This window comes from Homarus americanus, unplaced genomic scaffold (genome assembly GCF_018991925.1).
Source record: "Homarus americanus isolate GMGI-L3 unplaced genomic scaffold, GMGI_Hamer_2.0 scaffold37032, whole genome shotgun sequence".
NCBI lineage: Eukaryota > Metazoa > Arthropoda > Malacostraca > Decapoda > Nephropidae > Homarus > Homarus americanus.
Window position 1 is genome coordinate 6,716,710 of NW_024731852.1, and position 17,383 is coordinate 6,734,092.

The 17,383-nt window shown below is 42.4% G+C and overlaps 1 protein-coding gene across 3 annotated transcripts in view; it reads right to left on the bottom strand.

Annotated features, from left to right (window-relative positions):
- Positions 1-2,167: 2,167 nt before the first annotated feature.
- LOC121867996 (basic proline-rich protein-like) overlaps positions 2,168-17,383 on the bottom strand; it is a 70,101-nt gene continuing 54,885 nt past the window's right edge. For all 3 annotated transcript variants that reach the window (XM_042368190.1, XM_042368188.1, XM_042368189.1), the window contains 3 exons: positions 6,902-7,007; positions 3,749-4,009; positions 2,168-2,879 (listed from right to left, as the gene is read on the bottom strand). In XM_042368190.1, the coding sequence (XP_042224124.1) occupies positions 2,209-2,879; positions 3,749-4,009; positions 6,902-6,983 (1,014 nt within the window). In that variant the 5' untranslated portion in view covers positions 6,984-7,007 and the 3' untranslated portion in view covers positions 2,168-2,208. The remainder of the gene's footprint in view (positions 2,880-3,748; positions 4,010-6,901; positions 7,008-17,383) is intronic.

Here is a 17,383-nt window from a genome sequence, read left to right on the forward strand (position 1 = left end):
TTTTTGTTTTGTCCTGGATGTGTTTGTCCTGGTTGTGTTTGTCCTGGATGTGTTTGTCCTGGTTGTTTTTGTCCTGGATGTGTTTGTCCTGGTTGTGTTTGTCCTGGATGTGTTTGTCCTGGTTGTGTTTGTCCCGGATGTGTTTTGTCCTGGTTGAATGTGTTTGTCCTGGACCTGGTGGTGTGGTTGTGGATGTGTTTGTGTCCTGGTTGTGTTATGTGTTTGTCCTGGTTGTGTTTATGTGTTTGTCCTGGATGTGTTTGTCCTGGTTGTGTTTGTCCTGGTTGTGTTTGTCCCTGGATGTGTTTGTCCTGGATATGTGTTGTCCCTGGTGTGTGTTTGTCCTGGATGTGTGTTTGTCCTGGATGTGTTTACCTGGATGGATGTGTTTGTCCTGGTTGTGTTTGTCCTGGTTGTGTTTGGATGTTTTGTCCTGGTTGTGTTTGACCTGGATGTGTTTGTCCTGGTTGTGTCCCTGGATGTGTTTGTCCTGGTTGTGTTTGACCCGGATGTGTTTGTCCTGGTTGTGTTTGTCCTGGATGTGTTTGTCCTGGTTGTGTTTGACCTGGATGTGTTTGTCCTGGATGTGTTTGTCCTGGATATGTTTGTCCTGGATGTCCGGTTGTGTTTGTCCTGGTTGTGTTTGGCCTGGTGATGTGTTTGATGTTTTGTCCCCTGGATATGTTTGTCCTGGATGTGTTTGTCCCTGGATTGTGTCCCCTGGATGTGTTTGTCCTGGTGTGTTTGTCCTGGATATGTGTTTGTCCTGGTTGTGTTTGTGGATGTGTTTGTTTGTGTCCCTGGTGTGTTTGTCCTGGTTGTGTTTGTCCTGGATGTGTTTGTGTTTGTCCTGGTTGTGTTTGTCCTGGTTGTGTTTGTCCTGGTTGTTTGTCCTGGTTGTGTTTGTCCTGGTTGTGTTTGTCCTGGATGTGTTTGTCCTGGATGTGTTTGTCCTGGTTGTGTTTGTCCCGTTTGTGTTTGTGTTTGTCCTGGATGTGTTTGTCCTGGATGTGTTTGTCCTGGTTGTGTTTGTCCTGGTTGTGTTTTGTCCTGGTTGTGTTTGTCCTGGTTGTGTTTGTCCTGGTTGTGTTTGTCCTGGATGTGTTTGTCCTGGATGTGTTTGTCCTGGATATGTTTGTCCTGGATGTGTTTGTCCTGTTGTGTTTGTCCTGTGTGTTTGTCCTGGATGTGTTTGTCCTGGTTGTGTTGTGTCCTGGATGTGTTTGTCCTGGATGTGTTTGTCCTGGATGTGTTTGTGTCCCTGGATATGTGTTTGTCCTGGATGTGTTTGTCCTTGGATGTGTTTGTCCTGGATTGTGTTTGTCCTGGTTGTGTTTGTCCTGGATGTGTTTGTCCTGGATGTGTTTGTCCTGGTGTGTTTGTCCTGGATGTGTTTGTCCTGGTTGTGTTTGTCCTGGATGTGTTTGTCCCGGATGTGTTTGTCCTGGATGTGTGTCCTGGTTGTGTTTGTCCTGGTGTGTTTGTCCTGGATGTGTTTTGTCCTGGATGTGTTTGTCCTGTGATGTTTTGTCCTGGTTGTGTTTGTCCTGGTTGTATTTCCTGGATGTGTTTGTCCTGGATGTGTGGGATAAGGCTTAGAGGGCTGTGTTTGTCCTGGAATTGGTCTGGGTGGGCTTGTTTGTCCTGGAATTGGTCTGGAGGGGTGTGTTTGTCCTGGAATTGGTCTGGAGGGTGTGTTTGTCCTGGAATTGGTCTGGAGGGGTGTGTTTGTCCTGGAATTGGTCTGGGTGGGCTTGTTTGTCCTGGAATTGGTCTAGAGGGTTGTGTTTGTCCTGGAATTGGTCTGGAGGGTGTGTTTGTCCTGGAATTGGTCTGGGGGTGGTTTGTCCTGGAATTGGTCTGGGTGGCTCCTGGGGTCTAGTGTGTTTGTCCTGGAATTGGTCTGGAGGGGTGTGGTCCTGGAATTGGTCTGTGGGCTTGTTTGTCCTGGAATTGGTCTAGAGGTTGTGTTTGTCCTGGAATTGTGTTTTGTCCTGGAATTGGTCTGGAGGTGTGTTTCTCCTGGAATTGGTCTGGAGGGGTGTGTTTGTCCTGAATTGGTCTAGGGGTTGTGTTTGTCCTGAATTGGTCTGTTGGTGTGTTTGTCCTGGAATTGGTCTGATTGGGTGTGTTTGTCCTGGAATTGGTCTAGAGGGTTGTGTTTGTCCTGGAATTGGTCTAGAGGGTTGTGTTTGTCCTGGAATTGGTCTAGAGGGGTTGTGTTTGTCCTGGAATTGGTCTGGAGGGGTGTGTTTGTCCTGGAATTGGTCTGGTTGGGTGTGTTTGTCCTGGAATTGGTCTGGGTGGGCTTGTTTGTCCTGGAATTGGTCTGGAGGGGTGTGTTTGTCCTGGAATTGGTCTGGGTGGGCTTGTTTGCCCTGGAATTGGCCTGGGTGGGCGTGGTTGTCCTGGGTGTGGTATTCCTGGATGTGGTTGTCCTGGGTGTGGTATTCCTGGGTGTGGTTGTCCTGGGTGTGGTATTCCTGGGTGTGGTTGTCCTGGGTGTGGTATTCCTGGGTGTGGTTGTCCTGGGTGTGGTATTCCTGGGTGTGGTTGTCCTGGGTGTGGTAATACTGGTCCTGGAAGTGGTAGTTTACCTGGGTATGGTTTAACTGGACCAGGCGTGGGTGCTGTGCCTATCTGGCAAGGACAGGGAAAAATGGGAGAGATTGTGATGGGTGGACTGGGTGGCAGGGTGATGGGGAAAAAGGGTGGTATAGTGGGTGTAGAGGGTGTAAGGGGAGTAGGGGGTGTAGGGGGAGTAGGGGGTGCAGGGGGAGTAGGGGGTGTAGGAGGAGAAGGGGGTGTTGGTGGTTGGACGGCTGCTGCCTCAGAACACAATCTCAGTGGTGGCCAATTGGATGGCAACGCCCCCGACTCTGTTGAGGAAACAAGGACATGAAAAAAACAGGTTGTGTTAGCAAACAATCAAAATCGATTCAGAACACATGGAGTTTGAAGTAAATAGACTCTAGTCTATATACAATATATCTAAACTAATAAAAGTCTCTATGTAATGATATAATCAACCAAAAATCTCTTCTTTTATCTTTTCAACAGTAATTGGCGTACCGCTAGGTGTTCTCACTTGGGTCTATGCTGTAACCAGACCAGTTTTAGTCATATGAACGGAAAACTTACTGTTCATAGGCAGGAAAACCAGGGAAAAAGTCACATGAGCTAGACAGAGATAAATAAATACTGTACAGGGAAGATGAGTAAATATAAGGGTTACATGGAGAGAATGGCCAGATGTACGCTGTAAGGGCTCAAAGGAGAAACCTAAACAGCTGGAGCAACATGGGCGGATCCAGGGGGGGTCCAAAGTGGCTGAGAAACATGACGAGCGAGCCCCCAGCTGGGGGGGGTTAGTGCTGTAAGCCTCCCAGATTTTTTTTTTAATCTGACCAATATCAAGGGCACTTTTGAGGACATTTTGAAGTCATGTGCACTTGATATTAGGAGATATTTTGAGGTCAATAGTAATTACTTTTTACTGTGCAAAAACGCCTGAGTACAATACTGCATTATAGAAAAAGTATTGGAATTTTTAAATGAAAAGGGGGGTTTGGAACCCCAGGACCCCCCCCCCTAGATCCGTCCCTGAGCAACAGGCAGACTCGAAGCTCGATTGGGAAGCGAACAGACCCCAAAAAACCAGCTTAGTGGGGAAAGCAGACAGACAAAGATTTTAGTGGGGCGGCAGTGAGATACACACTCACCACCGAAAGAACTCTTAAATACTCACTGGGAGAGCATTTGGCCTGGTTGGGCCAGACACACACGTGAAGAGTCCAGTGGAATTGCGTCCCTCTAGGGCACTCCATGAGGCAGCCTCGTCCGTTGGAACAAGAGAAGAACTGACCACAGTTCCACTCATGAGGAAAAAGGCCGTTAGGGGCGCCGCAGAAAGCATCGACATGGCCCGCACTCCTCTCGCTCAACTCAACAGGTGGGGTCTTGATGCCGAAGTAAGATAGCCGCTCTTTGGCCAACAACAGGGGTGATCCTGCAGAACAAAAAGTAGGTTAAGTTTATATTAAAGGAGGGATAAGGTTCAGGTATTATCCGTTACGTTAGGCTAGGTTCATATTAATGCAGGATTAGACTAAATAAGGTTACGTCTTATTTGAGGTAAGTTTAAGCTACAAAAACGTTAGGGTAGGTTAAGATTATGCTTGTAAAAAAATTATGGTAAAATACACAAGGTTACGTCAGATGAGGTTAACTTTTCAAAGCTATTTTAGCCTACATGATGGTGCTCACCTTCTGGAACCATCCTCTTTATCTCCTTGATTACTATGTTTTAAAGTGTTTAGATAACAAAAAGACACCGACTTTCGTGTTATTTCCAAGTGGACATCAACTTATAATTCAGGTGATAATAACAGCTCTAAACTACACAAAATAAATGACAAATATTCTTTCTCTTGTCACTCTGGGAACCACCTGGGCTATAGAAAAAGGAATGAAAATGTTTCATGAGAGGTAATTCTCACACAGCTTAAACCAGTAAGTGAAGGCGAAGTCACACTGTTATGGTAACATTCACTTACACACCATTCTGCTGTGTGAACCAATTACATTTACACGTGGAATTTATTTCATCTATCTATTTCATAGTTTTGTTCACATCTTTACTCAAGGAAATTGACAATCGAATGCACCAGTTGATGTCCCCTCCTTCCGGGAAGATACTAACTCGAACACACATTGACAAGTTCAGCTCCAGGTACTGCTTCTCCTCGTGTATCATATAAAGTTGTTGTTGATGTTATGATGTATTACTGCGCTCCAACAACTAAGGTCTTTTAAGCGAGTATATTCTAGGATAGCACCGTACTGTAGATGTAACCAACAGTGACAAAACTGAGGAACAAAACAGATTCTTCTTGTATCATTACCGAGCATGTTCCTCTCACCAAACAGGATATCTCTCTCTCTCTCTCTCTCTGAGTATACAACACGTACACCTGTCACCTCTCCACATCACGGTCAGTAAATAACATTATCTCTAACATCCCTAATATATAAGTTCTCTGACCCTCGGTAAGTCGCCATGAATAAGAACCCAGCAAGAACACGAGAACAAAAATGGTCATCGGGGGTTTGGATTTTCAAGCTTCGTTCGCCATATTTCCCATCCAGCTGAATGGTCATGTAAGAACGCTTCAAACAGACTCGCTTTACTTATGGCACAAAGAGTACAACTTAAATGGTGTCGAAATTACACTGAAACTCCTCTCTTTTTTTTTTATAACTAGACGTGTTATCATATCATATGCTCAGATAGGTATAAGACAACGAACATTCAAAACTCGAGGCTAACGGGATCCAGCTGTTGGACAAAACAGAAGACGATCATCAACAAAGAGATCCAGGAACAGAGGACGAGAGCTGTGTTGAGTACGTGGGCGTCGACTCCTAGATAATAACCTCTATTGTCCATCATAAACCAAACCAGCTACGCTAATCAACATGCACGCCACCTATGAGACTTGAGCTTTACTTTCCAATATGTAAACCCCAGTAGACCCGGCATGACCTGGCAGATTATATCCTGGTTCACAGATTCACAGGATTTGTAAGGTAAGTTTCCCCCGTTTAAACAATCAAGCGACTCGCCATTAATCTGAGAACGAGTTTTCATGAACAAATGCCTGCTACCACCTCGGTCAGCGTGATCAATGTTGTCTAATGCCATCTTGAACATAAGTGGGGAGGTGTCTTACGTTATACATTACTTATGCATGCGAACTGTCAGGATGTTCTTGTACCAGGAGCCGATACGACGTGTCGAACAGCCTGCAACCAGCGCCAGAAATACTGTAACTTCACGGGGTACAAGGATCTTCCCCATGATGCTATCACGGGGAATCGCTGCCAATTTTCACCTTGGCTGGTTCATATGTTGTAGTGGTCTATGAATCGGTACATTGAACTTATTCTTTCAGACGTGTAGCCAGAAATTTCTTACGGTGTATCTATAATGGTAACTTAGGTCAGCTGCTGCCCGAGCACCATCACGAACGGGTAGTGCAAAATGCAAGTCTCCAGGAGGTCTACACTTTTCCTAAATTTTAGACGCAAGAAAGAAGCTCGGTTATTGCTACCACAAAGACTGGGAAAGATGGGGAGTGTGTTTGTGGCGAGTCTCCCGTAAACACCCTCTCTTCTTTACTCCACGCTTTTGGGTTAATTTTATTCTGTTTAAAAGTTTGTGTCGACATCTTCTTGTACGAAGTTGGCAACCCGTTTACCCAGAGTATCTCAACAATATCTTCTCTACTCATTTTACCATAAATCTATCTATCTATCTACTGGATTAACCAACCTCAAAGAAAAATAAAGCGATTTTGTAGGTAAATATAAAAGTACAATAATTCTGTAGTACCTTTACAAACATTGAAATATTTCCTATCCATCTCTATCTATCTATCTATCTATCAATCTATCTATTGAATCAACCAACCTCAAAAACTAAAAAAAAAAAAAACCCAACTTCGGATCACTTGAAGATTAGACACCCAATTAAACATATTCCACCCGAGGATTAACCACCCAAATGCTAACCTAAGGCACCCCCCCCCCACCACCCCAGGTAGCGTTACGGTGCTTAATCTTCACGTGACTTGAATATTTCGGGGGTAAAATATTGTCCAAGGAGGCAGATTGGTGTGGTGATGATTTTAAAAGGTAAATATATCTCTAGTAAAGGATGGACAGAGTGAAAAATCTTTGATGAGTGGCCGTGAGTGAGTGACCGTGAGGAGTGACTGATGGTGAGGAGTGAGTGATTGTGAGGAGTGAGTGATTGTGAGTAATGAGGGGACCGTGAGGAGTGAGTAACCGTGAGGAGTGAGTAACCGTGAGGAGTGAGTGACCGCGAGGAGTGAGTTACCATGAGTGGAGAGTGGACAGGTGAACAGCAGCAGCAGGAGGACAGTCAGCTTGGGGTAGGGGCGTGGCGTTGGCGTCTCCATGGCAACTTAACAGCTGTTTTCTGTCTGTAGGTTACAACAAAAACATTCATTATTTTTTTAAATACTATTATTAATACTAGTTACTTTTTTAATGTACTTTTATTAATACTAGTTACTTTTTAATATACTTTTATTAATACTTTACTTTTTTAATATAATTTTATTAATACTTTACTTTTTAATGTACTTTTATTAATACTAATTACTGTCGTATATATTTTACGCAACACTAATTATTTTAATTTTTTATTTTATAAGCGTGAAAAATGTGTGTGTGTTGTGTGTGTGTACGGATTGATGCATAGACGTAAGTACAGTATATATCATGTAATTATAGTATGTCCACAGATATATTATATACCGGATGTTTAATGTGTTCATTACGGTAATCTCGGTAAACACAAACTACGGATTTCAGTGTCGGTACAAATATACAAATGCTACCGTGACCCTTTTTTTAATGTATGCATAACTAAATGGATTGTGCAGTACTTGTATTACGGACGAAATCACATACACAGGCGCGCGTACACACACACACACACACATGGTGAGGACTCCTGCAGGCCAGATAGCTAACCACAGCCAGTAAGATATAAGAATTTTTACCACCAATTATTACGTAATATAAGTCAACTCTTACAACGCCAATCATATAACTAATAACCCTTAAATATACGTGTGTGTGTGTGTGTGTGTGTGTGTGTGTGTGTGTGTGAGAGAGAGAGAGAGAGAGAGAGAGAGAGAGTGAGTAGTTTGTCTGCCTCTGTCTGTCCATATATTTCGCAGTTATCACTTCTCTCTCTCTCTCTCTCTCTCTCTCTCTCTCTCTCTCACCCGGGGCATATCACCGTGGCTCGTGCCCTTGGGGGGACTGGACTCGAGCAGATATTATCCCACATGCGACACAGAAAGGCCCCCCCCTCTCTCTCTCTCTCTCGACTAAGTCTCTTCCTTCTATCTCTTAGCAACGCATCTCTCTATCTCTCAGCCACGTCTCTCAATCTCTCTGATATCCTTTGAGACAGAAGTTTATGAGAACTCTGGTAGGTCATTTCAAGTGTCCGTAAGGCGATTCCTACTGGTATGAGATGAGGTTAGGTTAAGTTAGGGCAAGTTGGTGGGAGGTCATGTTAGGTTAGTTTGAACAAGTTAAGGTAGGTTAGGTTAAGCCTAGGTTAGGTTAAGTCAGGTTAGGTTTCACTACTATAGATTACGGTAGTTCAGAAAGTCACTCAGTTAACTTGGGGCGAGTCGAAAAATAAGTGGAGTGAGTATGACTAGTGTGTGTGTGTGTGTGTGTGTGTGTGTGTGTGTGTGTGTGTGTGTGTGTGTGTGTGTGTGTGTGTGTGTGTGTGTGTGTGTGTGTGTGTGTGTAGCGTGCCAGACTCACCTTCATGATCATATAGGGTACAAGAAGGTGGGTGGTGACTCGCCCTGTGGTACAAAGGTCTCTGACAGTGTGACAGTCCAGGCAAGAGTGCTGAAGGGTATATATTATGAGCTGTGGGACTATTACAGAGGTTAGAGGAGTGCTGGATCATCCGCCATCTCAGAGACTTGCCAGAGAGGTCTTAAGAGTTAGGTTAGGTTAAGTTAGGTTAGGGGTGAGATCTTCGTCAGCCTCCCCTCCCCTCCCATCTAGGGTCGTCTACCACAGAAACTAGTCCCCAGGTCAGCGGATGGATATTAATGTGGCAACTTAGGTGGTGACAGCGACAACCACATCGAGGAAAAACGCACCACACAATTAATTTTCGGCTGATATCATCGCCGCAGTTGTCAGGGCAGGGCGGTGTCAGTGCTGCATCCTACGCTTCCCCTTGTTGATTTAGGCGCCTACTAAGGACACTGTTCATTTTCATATGTCGGAATCCCTACTTAATCTATCTCCAGTTATAGCTGATTTATTAGTTTATATGACACAGAATGCAAACATGGGAACATTTAACATACAAACCCGAATCAAAACAACTACTAAATATTTTGTAAACTCAACAGATTAGTGTTATTATCTCCGTCGGGACTTATGTGATGTCTACGATACATAATTGTCTAAATTATTCATGTCGAACGTAACTTATCACACAGAATTTTACCAAACTCTTTATTAGACAATATTACTTCACTCAATCTGTGATACATCTACTGAAATTGTGTTTGTTTTGGGATACTGTCGAGTCGAGATACGTAAATTTCCACGCCGGGAATATTTACCCCTGTCATCTTGTTTTAGCGTCGTATCCCAACAGTAAACAATATCAAGAGAACATAACACATCCTCCACCTGTGGCTTATTACATAACAAAGGGACCAGATCATAGGGTCGCAGGGGAACCAAAGAGCAAGCGCACGTCACCCATCTATTTACTCATTACAAATAGAAACACAGATAAAAAAGCTGGTTGGCGTGACCCCTGCACCCTCAACACGGAGATAGTGTGTTCATCTACTAATCCCAATGATACAACGCTCACCTCCTGTCCTAAGGGTCGTAGGCTCGATGCCAGGACGCTCTCAATCCACCCAGTTGAAAATAGTGACCTACATAGCAGAAAGCAGTCCAGTACATAGCCAGCCAGCCACACTGTCTCCTTGTGTCCCCCAGTATGCTGTATCGACGCTATACCTAATGGGTAGTCATACCTAGGTGACCCACTTTCACTTATTTTCGGTCATTCTTTCACATTTGCGAGTCCTTCCATATCACAGTTCTGTTATGGAGGTCGCACCCATATCATCCCTAATTTCGAAGACTAGTTAAGCTCTCTATCTATCTATCTATCTTTCTATCTATCTATCTATCTATCTATCTATCTATCTATCACTACACGAAGGAGGAGGTCACCAACACTGACCTTGCCAGTATATGACTCACAGACGATAACACTTCAAAGTAATTACTCCACTGTATCATGACTGTAATAATGTCGAGTGCACGTCTTCCAGCCCCACCAACACTTATTAAAAAAAGAGTTTGAGATTAATAACAGTAATTACAGGTGTGTTATTTGTCCTGGTTTATTACCTGTGTGGCGTGGTATTGCTTAACCTAGTATCAATGGTGATTTAGGATATTGGGGTCTTCTTGCCATAGTCTTGGTGTAATTTCGACGCCATTTTGTTGATTTTCTGCCTTACTGGGTCATTAATCTTTTGAGGACAATAGTTTGACCCCTGAGGACGATGATTTAAGCTTTTTGAGGAGGAGGATTTAACCCAACAGGATTCAAAGGGTTAGAAATGGTTTTAAAATACAAGTTAGGGCAGAGGGGGTAAGAGGAGGGGTGAGGTGAGGTGAAGGGGTGAGGAGGTGAGAGGAGGGAGGGGGTTTATCGTACCACCCTTGAAAATTTAGCTATCAGGATTTCACACACCCGTAAGTGAAATTGTTGTTTTGGTTGTAGCTATAACTCCCCTCCCCTCCTCGGGCTTATTAATAAAGAAAATGACGTCAAATTGGTACTGAGACTCAAATCTTAAGTGTATTACGTCGCCAGGGTAAGGGTGAAGGAGTCAAGGGTACCGGGTGTTCGAGACTGTGGATGGAGTGCCTCGTTCTGGGGTTCGTGTCGGGTGTTATTACTCATGGGATCAATACACTCCAGGGTCTAGATGGCTGATTCACAAGGGTTCGTAGGGCTTTGATTCACAAGGGTTCGTAGGACTTTGATTCAAAAGGGTTCGTAGGAGTTTGAGTTACAAGGGTTAGTAGAACTGATTCACAAGGGTTTATACGACTCCGATTCTGTCTCAGATTGATTTGTACTCATGCACCTTGAAACTGGACCTGTGGTATTGTTGTCAGATGACGTCAGTGCTGGACACGCTACTCTATGGTATAATCCTTACATCATGTTAGACGTGTCCATCATCTTCCCCACGTGCTCTGCGGTACACTCTTGATGAAGATTCCTACTCTCCCAGATGGTCGTCATAGCTCGGCTCGTGTACCCAGTGTGTTGGTTTTCTCCGAACACTTTCCGCTGCAGGGATGTCATTATACTCTTACAGATGCCACACGACATTAGCTTACCCTCACAGTGGACGGCCCTGAGCCTTGTACAGCCATCTAAAAACTTAAATATCCGGGTAAGTGAATAAACACCACAAAAAGCTCTTCGTCTGGTTTGTAATATGAAACTCAGATAAATTGTCAGTCACAGCTCTGCTTTGCTTCTTCAGCTCAATTACCTTATCTTTATCCTTTATATAATATGTCCTCTGGCTGTTTCCTCCTGTCCTGCCAGCACACATCACCTTGTACTTATCTGGACGGTAGCGAAGCAACCATGTCTGAGACCATTAAAGTGTCTGCATGGACCCGTTTGCTGCTGCATTTGCCGTTCATCGATCAGACTGTAAATGCTGGTACATGTTCGCATCGTCTGCACATAAGTACACACGCTTCTGAGGACACACAACCAGGTGAGTTAATAATATATTTGGAAAAAAAAAGAAAAACAAAACAAAGGATTGGGCCTAATACAATCTACTCAAACAGCCCAGTCAGATCAGAATCTATTTATATATATATTCTTCCTCCTCTGTCATTTGATACACGTTAAACCCAAGGGTGTGTTAATCTAGTGACTCCATAAACAGCGAGCTTACTAAGGAGTCGCCGCTGAGACTCTTGTGTTGAAGGCTTTCTTGAGGTTCAAATATGTCTAGTGCAGCCTCTTGTTCAACCTCAGTGTCAATGAGTCAACTACAGGTATTTACAGCATTGTCTACCACTGATTCGTTGATTTTTAATTCATACTTTCCACGTACTGTAAAGTCTCAGTGCAATTTTGACGTTATTTCAGCCGCCATCATCATTCCGTACCTTAAATACTCTCTAGCCTGAGTCATTCTCACGCTTCCAGGTATAGGAGACATGAAGGAGCTTAACCCACAATCCTTTCAGACGTCGCACCTGAATTATGATCCCCGTAGCAAAAACCGTGCGCCAATAATAACCACTGTACTGTCGTTCCTCGTCCTCCTGACTAATGGTGAGTTCCCGCGGTCGATGACGTGTAAGTAATGACGTGTAGATAATGACGGTGTTTATCTGTTGTGTTTCATACCACCTCAGGATCCTCAGAGATTACATATATTTATTTTTAATTTACCTCCTAGATGATGTTAAGAGACAGAATCTAATTAATATTTTTGTTTTCACTATATATATATTCGAGATTATTCTTGTACATTAACTTGTGGTATAGCGTGCTTGCCTCTCCCAACTGTGTCCTAGGTTCAAATCTCCGTGTTGGATATGAGAAACGTGTCAATCCAGAGCATGTGACCCCCACCAAACATCACAGGTGTCCTCCAGAGCAACACCTCTTCCACCCTCAACCCATCCAACTCCCCTTCAACACCAACACATAAGTCAGATAGATTTTACGTCATGTAAGGATAGGTGAGGTTAGCTTAGGTTAGATTAGGTAAGTAAGTTATAGTAAGGTAAGGTTATGTTATGTTACGTTAGAATGGCACTCGTGTAATAATTGGAAGACTAGACGACGGAAATTTGCATATAAGTGGGTTAACTACCGGTAGACGAGGGCAGGTAAGTTAATTGGGACTACGAAGCTTAGGTCAGGCAGGTGAGCGTTTGTCAGGCAGGTACAGTACAGGTAAGTTATTTAAGTCTATCCTACCTGTACTAAGTCATTCTGTGGACGGTGGTGGTGACTAGGAGCACAAACATCCTGCCCCGGAAAATATCACAGGTGCGAGGCGGGGCGGGGAGGGGGAGGGGTTTGGGGAGGGGCGGGGTGGAGAAGGGGGGGTGGGGGGCATGGGTTGGGAGGAAGCAGGAGGGGCAAAATGTCCTGAAGCCTTGGGGCGTGATTGGCAACACTGCATGGTGCGTCGGGTCAGGAGTGGCAACACTTGAGAGTGGAGAGTGGGTGTTGTGTAATAGCTGACCATGACACACACACACACGCACACGCACACGCACACACACACACACACACACACACACACACACACACACACACACTCACTTGTTTACTTTTTTTAGTTCATATTTTTATTTCTTGCTATCCTGTACAAGTGTACACGTGTAATAATAATAATAATAATAATAATAATAATAATAATAATAATTAACGGTTTATTAAGAAAACATGGCAGCCCGAAAGCTAAAAATATACAATGAACAGAGGTGATAAGTGTGTGTGTGTGTGTACTGTATATATGTCACGCTTCAGAGATAATTACTAAATAGCTATAAATTCCTTGTTAATTATTTTTTAGATACATCAAACTGATGTACATCCACTAAAAAATTATTCGGCACCCGTGTCATATTGTATCACACTACATATGAACATCACCCACTAACCTACCTAACCTATTATTACCTGACCTAACCTAACCTAACCTAACCTAACCTAACCTATTATTACCTGACCTAACCTAACCTAACCTAACCTATTATTACCTGACCTAACCTAACCTAACCTAACCTATTATTACCTGACCTAACCTACTTAACCTATTATTACCTGACCTAATTTGGGTATAATCTGGTTACATTATGATATCAAACGACGCCTTAAATGAAACAGACCAATTAGCCTACGTTAATGAAGTAATTTCCTCCAAAGTTAGAATAAAGTTCTCTTAGTAGTTCTTATATATGAAGAGGAATGACAATAATAGTAATAATGACAATAATAAAATAGAAAATAAAACAAGAGGAAAACTAGACTAGAATCAATAATGAAAGATAACAAGGGTCACGCACATGGCCCGACACACACACACACACACACACACACACACACACACACACAAAAGGAGTAATAACAGCTAACAACACACTCTAAACATAATCATATACTATAAACATAAATAACACACCAGTTATATCATTACGTTATGATTACCACCACCCCCCACCCCAGAGAGAGAGAGAGAGAGAGAGAGAGAGAGAGAGAGAGAGAGAGAGAGAGAGAGAGAGAGAGAGAGAGAGAGAGAGAGAGAGAGAGAGAGAGAGAGAGAGGTACATATTTAAGTAAGATATCATTTCATTTTGGAATAAACTCTATCTATTTATATGTGTATGCATATGTGTATTAAGGGTATGCATAATAAAGGGGTGAGTGACTTTGTATATGTATGTATTAAGAGTATGCATAATAACCAGGTGAAGAGTGACTATGAATTAACAGGTAAAACAGGGGACAACAGACTACTTCCTACCACTCAGGTATTCAACGGTGCTAACAGGAAACAGAGAAACGTGGCCAAGGATTACAACAGGTGTCTTGCTTCTGTTGTTGGTTGCTGCTCTACCAAACACACACACACACACACACACACAGTAACTTCGTCGGGTTGGTGTCGAGGTCTAGCAGAAGTTATTACCATCTCGACAGTTTCCACACCCAGTAATAATAATAATAATAATAATAATAATAATAATAATAATATAATAATAATAATAATAATAATAATAGTAGTAGTAGTAGTAGTTGTTGTTGTTGTTGTTGTTATAGTTGTAGTCCTTGAATTTAGCCAACGTAACCCTCGCTTGTGTTGGGTGACGATGACCTATACAAGGAGTCTTAAACGCCAAAACACCGTCTGGGTTTTGGAGGGTTTAAACACGTCAAAAAAGAAGTAACTTGTACGGAACTTAACACTGGCAGGAGCACATCATCAAGGAAAAGGTTTTTGCCCCTCGAGGTAGAAGTAACAAAATTAAATACATCCCGAATAATCGAATCGGGAGGAATAAATTAATTTATATGATATTTTGGCCCTACGATTATAACGTTAACTGATGTTGTACTTGTAGAAATGAACAAAAAAATAATCACAAGATGTCATTCACCCATCCCCTAAACAACAACAACAACAACAGCTAGAGGGATGGGGGGGGGGGGTTACCGGTGAACCAGTTTTTGCGTGTAACAATTCCATGTCGTCATTATGGGAACCAGAACAAGAAACATGCATTTTCCATTAATTTTTACCCTGGGCATAAAGTGGGGGAGAGAGAGAGAGGGAAGAAGAAGGGGGGGGGAGAGGGAGGGAGGGTGGCTAATAAGACACCTGAATGAACCAATATCATTACCATTATCATCACTGTTTTCCATTTTAATTATTATTATTATTTGTAGGAGTATAAACATTACTTAATACCAAATCCAATGATAATAATAATAATAATAATAATAATAATAATAATAATAATAATAATAATAATAACAATAATCATAACACACACACACACCTCACCCTCACCTGAGTCATGTGGTCAACAAATTCCTTCACGAGTAAAAAAAAAAAAAATTCTGGGAAAACTAACTACAATGTCTGGCCGCTCTGTAACACGTGTGGACCGGCGTCCCTCGAGTGTGATTCGAAACTGGAGAGAATAGGCTACATGAGAGAGCTCAGTCTTATCATTCATTTAACCTTAAAATCATGATATTATTTACAAGGGATAAGTTGAGATGTCTTTACACCTAAAACCGTATATAGTAATTGGCTTATTCAAACAACAGGGAACTCTTCTGTTATAGATTTCCTGAAGAGCTGATAGATATTTTTCAGGTGTATTATTTCTTCAGGTATATGGCACACAGATTAATATCATGTCTGTTAGAATAGAGAAATCCTGGTAAGTATCATGTATTACGTCTTACCTTACTTATATCATGGTAGTGTCACCAACCTGTATATGTACCCGGGGTTGTTGATATGATGTACTGCTATCTATACTTTTTTTTTTACCCATATAGAGTACTGGTGAAATATATATCTCTCGCACCTGTTGCACTAATGACTAAGGAGACCTAACACCTGTATGTGTTTATGTACCGGTAATTTGTGAAAAAAGTATGATTTTATACCCGCTAATGGAACCCTTACGTCACTTTTTGTTTTTTGTTTCAGTAAATAAAGAATGGATGGCGGTGTAACTCTACTCGGTTTGGGGGAGGGAGGAAGGGGAAAGGGGGGAGGGGTGATGGGGAGAGAGAGAGAGAGAGAGAGAGGTGTAATATGTAGTAAGACTGGACACGTACAGATTATACTCAGAACATAATCTAACCATTAGAATAGAGAATTACAAGTTCTAATGGACCCCACTGCTAATGGTAAGGTAGGTAAAGTTGAAACCCATTTGGACTGGGGCCTTACACAACCTTCCGCAAAATTGCCCACAAATATACACGAATCTTCAATGCTCTGTCAAACTAATATAAATAGAAATCCCTAAATTGTGCCTTCGCTGGGTCACACGATATAACTAAAACAACATAAACAAACCACTGTATTTATTTGTATTAATGTTGTTGTTGTTTTTGTTATTTATCAAACTCCTTCAATCGCCAGAGTTATTAAGCACTCAAAATTCCCGAACAACATCCAGCAAGAGCCAGTCGTTCCTCTGTTGTATAATTTGAAGACTAGAATACACCAGAGGTTATCTCTTAGCCCGCTGGTGCCCATTAATGCATTTTACAAGACTTTAAACTCCCGAGACAAAAACCGGGTTGCTTTAAGTCATAAAATTTACGAGTGATTTACTATCCATCATTTATCTGGAGAAGCGTTCGCGAATCCGGATTCCTCCCACGCTACATGCCGGCCTTTGTTTGCATCCATGAGAAATTTAGCTAAAGGAGTGATTCCACATTATGTTAATAGGGGAATAATCCATCTAAGGGTGAAAGTATGTATATGATGATGATGATGATGATGATGATGATGATGGGGTTTAATGGGTGAGGGCGATGGTGACGGTGACGGAGGTTAATGCTGAGTGGTGAGAGATGATGACGACGGCAGTAGTGGTAGTGGTGGTGATGATGATGGTAATAACAATATAGGTGCTAGTCTCGTTGATGATGATGATGATGATGATGATGATGATGATGATGATGAAAATTAAAATGGAGATACAAATATTGATGACAGCTATTTTCTTGATGGTGGCAGCACACAGCCGTTTAATAACTCCTAAATGGCAAAGAAAAATCTCACCTCACCATTTTACAATTCTTTTTCCACGTCTTCAACAGAGTGCAATGAAGAAGAGGGAAGATTCTCAACAAGTTTTTGGAGAGAGAGAGAGAGAGAGAGAGAGGAGGGGAGGGTGATCTTTAGAAAGTATGACCACCAAGACACAATATCACCACCTTACCAAGGGAATATTTTGACCAAACAACAAGAACAGGAAAAACAATATAACAATTTCTATTCCGCTGTACGCCCCCATTCACCCTCCAACCCCAAACTAAATGCCCCCCACACACACACTATCTAAATCCTCTTAAGAACGATGGTGAATCTCTGCGCTGTGACCTCGAGGCTTATTTCTAATTTAAATTAATTTTTGTTTAAAAATTCAGTGTTTGTTGAGCACAGGAAACACAGGGTGG